This window comes from Colobus angolensis, unplaced genomic scaffold (assembly GCF_000951035.1).
Source record: "Colobus angolensis palliatus isolate OR3802 unplaced genomic scaffold, Cang.pa_1.0 Scaffold24, whole genome shotgun sequence".
In the NCBI taxonomy this organism is placed as follows: Eukaryota; Metazoa; Chordata; class Mammalia; order Primates; family Cercopithecidae; genus Colobus; species Colobus angolensis.
This window is the reverse complement of record NW_012115599.1, coordinates 13,134,822-13,144,391: the sequence shown is the minus strand read 5'-3', so window position 1 is coordinate 13,144,391 and position 9,570 is coordinate 13,134,822. Positions and strand designations below refer to the sequence as shown.

Here is a 9,570-nt window from a genome sequence, read left to right as displayed (position 1 = left end):
CCAGGCTGGTCTTGAACTTCTGCCCTCAGGTGATCTGGTCACCTCAGCCTCCCAAAGTGCTGGGATTATAGGCATCAACCACCATGCCCGGCATCCTTGGCTTTGTTCTGTCTTTTTAAGTAACAGCCATCCTAACTAGGGGAAGATAATATCTCACTGTGGTTTTAATTTGCATTTTCCTGATGATTAGTGATGTTGAACATTTTTTCATATACAGCTTGACCCCTGAACGGCACAGGTATGAACCATGTGGCTCCATTTATACATGAATTTTCTTCCACCTCTGCCATCTCTGAGATACCAAGAGCAACCTTTTTTCTTCCTCCTCCTCAGCCTACTTAATGTGAGGATGACAAGCATAAAGACCTTATGATGATCCACTTCCACTTAATGAATAGTAAATGTATTTTTTCTCTCTTATGATTTTCTTAACAACATTTTCTTTTCTCTAGAATACAGTATATATAACACACAATATTCAAAATATGTGTTACCTGACTATGTTAACGGTAAGGCTTCTGGTCAACACTAGACTGTTAGCAGTTAAGTTTTTGTAGAGTCAAAAGTGATATAAGGGCCGGGCACAGTGGCTCATGCCTATAACCCCAGCACTTTGGGAGGCCAAGGTGGGTGGATTGCCTAAGGTCAGGAGTTTGAGACCAGCCTGGCTAACATGATGAAACCCCATCTCTACTAAAAATACAAAAATTAGCCAGGGATGGGGGCAGGCATCTGTAATCCCAGCTACTTGGGAGGCTGAGACAGGAGAATCACTTGAAACCCAGAGGCGGAGGTTGTAGTGAGCACTCCTGCCTGGATGACAGAGCGGGACTCCGACTCAAAACAAACAAACAAAAGGTTATATACACACTTTTGAGTGGGGTGGGGGAGTTTGGGAGGGGTGTTGCTGACCCTAATCCCCGCCTTGTTCAATGTATTTCTTGGCTATTTGTCTTCTTTTGAGAAACATATATTCATATCATTTGCGCATTTTAATATTGGATTCTTTTTTTGCTGTTGAGTTCTTTGTATACTGAATAGTAATCCCTTGTTGAATGAATATTTTGCATATATATTTTCTCCCATTCTGTAGACTATCTCTTCACTGTTGATTGTTTCCTTTGCTGTGCTGCAGGTTTTCAATTTGATACAATCCCATCTGTCTATATTTGCTTTTGAGGTCTTACCTATGAAATCTTTGTCCAGACCAATGCCCTAAAGTGCTTCCCCCTGTGTTTACTTGTAGTAGTTTTTCACAAGACTTTTCTTCATTGAAGAGCTTTATGAAGCTTTTTTTTTTTAAGTGGGACAACTGAAATTCTCAAAAAAAAATCAAATATATTAAATTTATAAATGCAATCTGAAACATCTGAAGGTTTTCAACTAATTGGTATAGAGGTATTATCCACAAAGCCCCTCAAAAAGTGGCTATTAAAATCTCCTACATTTCCAAATAAAAAATCAGATCTGAAAGCATAAACATCTTGAAAACTAAATAAACCTCTAAATAGTGCTTTGTTTACAAAAGCTTCCCTTCAAGGACAATAAAAAACATCTATCAACATTTCAAGTCTCTGATTTCAAGTCTAATTCTCTGTTAATAAAACTGGAAAATCCACTTCTTTCATTCTGTTTTGATGGAAGCCACTGAACTGTTTCTGTTTTTGTAATGACATGTTCTCTTTATTTTTATTGTGTGTACATTTTATTTATTTGGATACTTACTCTAAAGTTCAAAGCAGTTCACAGACTTTTTTTATCCTCTCAATAATGCTGGAATAAAATATGGGATAAGATGGTATGATTCTCCTCTGACTGCAGAAAAAAAATTTGCTCAAAGTCAGGAAGGATTATTAATTTTTTCTTTCTTTCTTTTTTTTTTTTTTTTGAGATGGAGTCTCGCTCTGTCGCCCAGGCTGGAGTGCAGTGGTGCAATCTCTGCTCACTGCAAGCTCCGCCTCCCAGGTTCACACCATTCTCCTGCCTCAGCCTCCAGAGTAGCTGGGACTACAGGTGCCCGCCACCACGACTGGCTAACTTTTTTTTTCTTCTTTTTTTTGTATTTTTAGTAGAGATGGGGTTTCACCGCGTTAGCCAGGATGGTCTCGATCTAAAGTCAGGAAGGATTCTTTAAGGCTGAGAATGGCAGGCAGAGTTTGCCTGCAGTCAAAGAAGAATCACATCATCATATCCCACACTTTATTCTAGTATTATTGAGAGAATAAAGTTTCAAGATCAGGATTCTTTCAAGAGAGGAGCTAGGTAAGATACTAAACATATGAGGAATGTAGTTTAATTATTTGTGCTGCACTTTTCATTTCCTTGCTTCACGAGCACTTTATTCCTATTCCACACTATTCTCCCTTTTACCTATAGAAGGATAGTATGCAATTTCCAGGAAACAAAAGTACAGTACCCTATATCCTTCCTACTCCCTCAATGCATTTCCTGTTGCAAACATCTGGTTTTCTACATCTTAGCTGCACTTGTATAACCCAGGGACAACTCAACTGTAACACTCAAAAACAGAACAGCAACAGTGACAACAAATAAGGTAAGCTTTCCTGAAACAGACACAAATTCCAAATGTGCTCTACAAAAGTAGAACTGCCAGAGATATTCCAACCACAACTCCTAAAACCACGTATCAAGTCTTTGCACAAGGTCTTTGAACTTTTTCCTCTCTCTCTACTCGAGAACCACCACTCCACTTCAGGTCTTGTAAAAATCTGTCTGAATCCACAACTGCATGGTCACTCTCAAACACTATTTTTGCCTTAAGCACCTTAGAACTTACAGAAGCCAACTGGATTTAAATCAAAATTATTCAGTTAGGTCCACCAACGGGCCCTACCACACCACTTATTTGAACAGTCAAACTTCGAGTTCCTACAGAAAGAATTAGGCAAAGCTTCTGGTGACCTCAGGCCTAGGGATGCAAAGTACAGAATCATACCTGCCCTTCAGGGTGTGTCTACACCCTTTTAATTCCGCATTATCCCAGGTCTGACAGGAAAGTGGGAACCCAATTCTGCTTCACAGTAAAGAAAAGCTCAGCAGCTACTTCATCCCTCCTCTATCTAATCTCCCTTATGTAGGGATATCATATATAAGACCACCATCACACTACCTACTGTATCCCCAAAGTCCCTCCAAAATGGAAAAATCTTAAATGAGCAGGTCTATAACCATCCAAACATTCTCCTAGGAGCCAGTCTTTGTGCCAGAGTTGGCTACTGTGCCAAGAAGTGCCCCAGCATGCTGTACAAACTGTTCCCTCAAAGTTGAATTTTCAAATTATAGTTTCCTATTAACTCTGTATTCGTGGTAAGACGTTAAGCTCACGTGATGATGGCAGAACCCAAATTTCTGTATCCCCAATTTGTGGCCCAGTATTTTGTGCAAGATGGATGGGCACTCAATATTTGCTGAACAGACAAGTAACATTCAATCAGTAAACAGTTATGAGGAAGATACAGATTCTGAACTGGATTCTGTCACAGCTTCATTTTCCCACAGAAACACGTCTGCCTGATTAAACTATTGACACACTGTAGATCAGACACCTCTCTCACGGGCACTCTTCTCTAGAGGGGGATGCTTTGCAAAGACACCTCAATTCCTTGATGGGTTAGCATGGCCAAGCAGAGAACGTCTGATACAACTAAAGCAGCTGTTAACATTCACAGGGAATCTGGTTGGGTCAAGATTTTTAATTGCAGACAACAGAATTCAACCTGATTAGTTTAAGATAATGGTTTATAAGGGATAAAAAGTTTACAGAATCACTGGGAGAACTCAAGAAACACAGGCCTAGGTTCCAAGAACAATTCTTAAAACCACATGGCAGAACTGGACTGCCAAGGGAGTTGCTGTCTCTGGGGTGGATCAGGAAGCTGCCAAATAAAAGCCACCAGCCAAATCAGGAAGTTGACACTATAGCAGCCAATTCCAAAACCATGTCTCCTTTGTCTAAATGTGTGCCACCAAAACAGATGGGCCCGCTGCTCTCAGAACATGACCTCCTTGTGACTAAAGCAATCTTGTACAAGTGCTTTGTATTGGGGATATCTAAATATCATCAAGGAGACTTAGTTGCATTCCTTACCTGAGTCTAGGAAAAGTACTAAAGTACTTTTTAGCTTTCTAATCTCTCCATGCCAGAAGAGTTATTGGAATGGGTGTGGAGACCACTAAACCACAGTCCATCCCTCAAAGAGCATTTCTCTCCACAGATTCATCAGGAAGAATTCTCACAACACTCATTGGTAAGAATTCAATACTCTAAGGCAGTAGGATCTCAAAATCACCAGAGGTCCTATTAGAATCAGATTCTGATACAGGAGATCTGGGTTGGGGTCTGAGATTTTCCATTTCTAACAAGCTCCTGGCTGATGCTGATGTTGCTGATCCATCAATCACACTCTGAGTAGCAAGAGCTTAAACCAGGCATTATCTATGGTTCACCACAGTTTTTATAAATAAGGCTTCACTGGAACACAGCCATGCCCATTTGTTTATGTATTTTACTGTCTATGGTTACTTTTGCCCAAAATGGCAGAGTTAAGTAGTTGTGACACAGACTGTATGGCCTGTATAATAAATTTTTTCTCATTCTAAAATTATATATTATCTATTCATTCTTTTTTAGAGTAAACATGTATTGGCACATTCCAATATAAGTTAAATTTCTAACAAAATAAACATTTTATCTTTTCTTATTGGTCATGCTTTTAAATTGCTTTAAATTAAAGTCTAAGAGGTTTCTCAAAGTCAAATCCTAGACGGTGAAGGCTCCAGTAGTTTAAACATGGAACTGATATACCTTTTGCCAGGAAGTTTAAGCATAAGCATGCGAAGCAACTCTGGAACACTAACATAAAGAGTCTCCTGGGGGACCTTCTGGGGAAAATTTCTTTTCTCTCAAATAAAGAGACCCATGAGGTAAAACTGTGTGTCCTACATTTGAAAAGAATGTGTAAGGATAGAGCTGTGATAGCCATCTTGTCACCACAAGGAGACAAGCCCGCAAACAAAAGCCAATGTACCAAGGATGGCAGAACAGAAAGACTTCGGGAAGCACCTGGGTTCTTAATACTGCTGAGCCAGCCAACCTGGGACGACTTATTATGTGATATAATAAGCCTGTTACAGAACAGTAATGGGCGTAATATTATCTTCAGCTGCATACATCCTACGTGGTAGAGTGATACATAATTCACAAAGGACATTCATACTCATATTCTCATTTGAACCTCATATTCCCCTCCCTCCCTCCACGATGGAGTAAAAAGGAAGATATTCAAATGAAGGACAAAGGTCCAGGGTGTTTAAAGTTATTTTCTCATAGGTCACACAATTATTAACTGACAGTAACAGAAACCAGGATTCCCACGTCAATGTTCTCTTCATTACACCCTCTCTTGATTCCATTTGGTTCTACCGGGGTTAGCCTCCTGTAAGAATGCCTTCTCATATCCTCTCTGTCAATGTTTATCACTTTCTATACTCTGACAATTTCCATTTAGGGTATTTCTTCAGCATCTGCATTGTTCCAACCATTGTTCCATCTATCAAAGAAGCATATATTAATTTCTGTTCACACAGCTGTGTAACAGGCATGGAAAGTAAGGATTTTTGATGGGAAGCGTGATTTTTGCCCTCAGAGAGAACAATTTAGTTATGGGTGTAAGATAGATGCTACAACGACAGTAACATAAGCCAATGTAAGTGTAGGAATTCAGAGCGAGGAAAGACTTCCTTGGATATTCCAAGGGTAAGATTATTCTAAGCGCACTTCACCAAAAGCTGGATCCAAAAGAAACATAGAAATTAGACTTGTTGTAAATGCTTTTTTATATGTTCTTAGAATCAATCTTAAATTCCCTCTAGAACGAGGAAATGGATTTCAAGAGCACTACCTATGTGACCAGGGTGAGTAAACTGTAGCAATAAAGCTTACACAACTGAGTTATGAGTCCTAAATGAGATAACAAGAAGAGCAGAGCATGGTGTCACCACAAGAGGCTATGGGAAAACAATAGTTCGTTTCTCTGGGTTTTGAATTGCAATCTGTTTCTCAGTTTCCCCCAGACTGTAAATTCTTGAAATAAGAGAACTAAGGGTGCATGACTTTATTTCTTCTATTTATTCTGGAGTATCTAGTAGGATATCATGGCCCAGAAACTCAACATATATATGTGGAACATCATGTGACTAAATAAAAAAGAAGATACTATTATCTCTCAAGTTGTACCATTAACAGTATCTGGCTAACAGATTCACTGCTTTGGCCACAGTTCCATGGCTAGGATGCAGTAAACAAGTGAAAACAAGGGCCTCCTCCAAAGCTTAATGACAACGAGTCATTTATACTAATGCTGACTGTTCCTCTTAGTCCTCAGAGGTGAGGAACGATTTGCTTCTTGATTTTGTGCCACAGGTAATAGGCAGTGTTGGAAGAAATCCATGGGAAGTCACAAAAGTCTGGTATAAAAAGTCATGGGAAGTCTGGCATAGAGTGCCTGGTTAACATTACCATGTCACAACTCCATCACCCGGTAATAAAGGAGGGACCGGGGAACCATTCATTGCCCTTTTTCTGTGACTGTACGTTCATTCAGTGAGTGCTGATTTATTAAAGAACTACACAGATAGGACAGGTTCATGATGACGAGGCATAGCTGTGCCCTCTCTTCTCCATGCATACCTCCTCACAGACTTCACGAACTGCTGCCACACTTGGCTCCTCCTCAGGCTCCATGCCTCCTCCAGGGACAATCCATCTGTCTGGATGGCGACTACTGCTCACAAGTAGCACCTGTTAAGTCACAAAGGTTGCATGGGGGGTTAAAAATTCAAAAAGACACATCCACACAAATTCAGAGTTTAAACACCATAAACATCAAAGTAACCAAGACCCATTCTTTGTTTACGCCTTCCCAAATCACTTCTTGCAAAGTAGCTTTTGTTTCTATTTGAAAAAGTAGGCAATCAGCCAGTAAAAGCAGAAGGGCATCTGAAGACCATAATCTACACTCCCCTCAGATGCTCAATCACCTGCTCTATTTATCCCCTCCTTGTTCCTTTTGCCCTTTGAACACAGACCTGACAAGGTGAAAAAAAGACTTAAAAAAAAAAAGAAGATTGTCACTGATGAGCCTGTCAGCACTGAAAAAGCTGGCCAGAAGACAGAAGGCCCTTGACCATGATTGCCATCGTGACCCAACACTTCCCCACCAAGTTTCTCACTCATGAACTGGGAGCTGTATCCTAGTTCCTGCTCCATCAGATGGCCACAGGCCAATACAATACACCACCCTAGACTCTAAGGGACCCTAATTCTCCTGGCCACATGAGAAGTAGAAAAATTCCTTTCATCATATTTTCAGCTAAAATAAAACCGGACTTTTTTTTAAAGACTCAGCCAGCATTCTGGTCAGAGTTGAAATAAAAATCTAGAATTTGCCTAGTTCCTTTTCCTTCCTTACCCCTCTCTGTAGGAAAGATGCTAAACAAAGTCAGTTGGACTCCCTGTTTGGAGGCTGAGTTGAGTTGGCATTATTTCCAAAACTAAAGGAATCTTCAACTGCTCCCTAAACCATTACTTTCTGATGATGACCTGTGAGCCTACAAACCAAACTCTGCAACCATCCTTGTTGCCTCAAATGAAATGCTACTTCCTCTCTGGCCCTTACAGATTCCACCACTGCCTTCTAGTTAATGACATGCCAGTTATCCCCAGCCTCTTCCTTGAGGTCTCTGCAGCTATGGACCCTTGGAAACTCTACCTTCATCCTCAGTCCCTCTTTTCCCTGTCATAAGAGATTCTTCTGATGCTCATCTACAAAATATGTGATCTGTAGATTCAGAGAAGATCATGGTGTTATGGGAAGGAAATCCATGAATCCATATTCAGTCACTAGTGTATAAGCCATGGACTGAAAAATTGTCTTAACCTTACAAGTACTATTTTTCAAATATATTTTAAGTTCTGCTTTGATTAATACAACGCAAAATAATTTAAAATACTATGAAATCCACAGTTTTTGGTTGATATGTATATATACTCAGTTAAAAGGTACTACAAGAGCCAGGTGTGATGGCTCACATCTGTAATCCTGGCACTTCGCAAGGCCAAGGCAGGAGGACTGCCTGAGCCCAGGAGGTAAAGACTAGCCTGGACAACATGATGAGACCTCGTCTCTACAAAAAAACAAAACAAAACAAAATACAACATTTAGCCAGACTTAGTGGTGCACACCTGTGGTCTCAGTTACTTGGGAGGACTGCTTGAGCCCAGGAGTTCGAGACTGCAGTGAGCTATGATCAAGCCACTGCATTCTAGCCTAGGCCACAGAGTGAGACCCCCAACTCAAAAAAAAAAAAAAAAATCCTCTCATTGGACTATCTCAGACCTTATACGAAACCAAAATGGACCAACAACCTAAATGTAAGAGCTAGAACTATAACACATTTAGAAGAAAACACAAGGGTAAACTGTCATGATCTTGAATTTGGCAAGATATGCCAAATTCTTAGATATGAAGCATGAGCAACAAAAGGGTAAACAAGATAAATTGATCTTTACTGAAATTAAAAACTTCTGTGTAACAAAGGACATAATCAGGAATATGAAAAGACAACCTACACACCAGGAGGAAATATCTGCGAATTCTATATTTAATACAGGTCCAGTATCTAAAACAACAAAAAGATAAACAGCATTTCTACAGAGAAGATATACAAATGTCTAATAAGCACATGAAAAGATGCTCAACATCATTAGTCATTAGGGAAATGCAAAGTCAAACCAAAATGAGATACTACTTCACACTCACTAGGACAGCTATAATTCAATCAACCAAACACAGCATAAGAAGTGCTGGCAAGGATGTAGAGAAATTGGAATCCTCGTACATTGCTGATAGGAATGTACAATGGTTCATTCAGCCACTGTGGAAAACAATTTGGTTGTTCCTCAGAAAGTTAAACATAAAGTTACCATTAGATCTAGTAACTCCACTGCTAGGTATGTAACCAAAAGAACTAAAAACAGGTACTCAAACAGATACTTCCATACAAATGTTTATAGCAGCATTATTTACAATAACCAAAAGGTAAAAACTCAAATATCCAATAAGAGTGAATGAATAAACAAAATGTGGCCTATACATACAATGGGATATTATTCAGCCATTAAAAAAACGAATTACTGACAGATGCTACAACATGGATGAACCTTGAAAACATGCTAAGTGAAGGAAGCCAGGCACAGAAGATCATATATGGTATGATTCCACATATATGAAATACATAGAATAAGCAAATCCAGAGAAACAGAAACCAGATTGGTGGTTACCAGGAACTAGAGGAAGGGGAAAATGAGTAGCAACTGCCTAACAGGTACAGGGCTTTATTTGGGTAAGATGAAAGTATTCAGAAAGTAGATAAGAAATGCTGATTGCTAAATGCCAATGAATTGTTCATTTTAAAATGGCTAATGTTATGTGAATTTCATTTCAATTAAAAAAATAGTTTTGCAATCACAGTAATTTTTTTTTTTTTTTT

At 39.4% G+C, this 9,570-nt stretch overlaps 1 protein-coding gene across 2 annotated transcripts in view; it reads right to left on the bottom strand.

Annotated features, from left to right (window-relative positions):
* NUDT3 (nudix (nucleoside diphosphate linked moiety X)-type motif 3) overlaps positions 1-9,570 on the bottom strand; it is a 138,243-nt gene that overhangs the window by 67,710 nt on the left and 60,963 nt on the right. For both annotated transcript variants that reach the window (XM_011945421.1, XM_011945422.1), the window contains exon 2: positions 6,710-6,820. In XM_011945421.1, the coding sequence (XP_011800811.1) occupies positions 6,710-6,820 (111 nt within the window). The remainder of the gene's footprint in view (positions 1-6,709; positions 6,821-9,570) is intronic.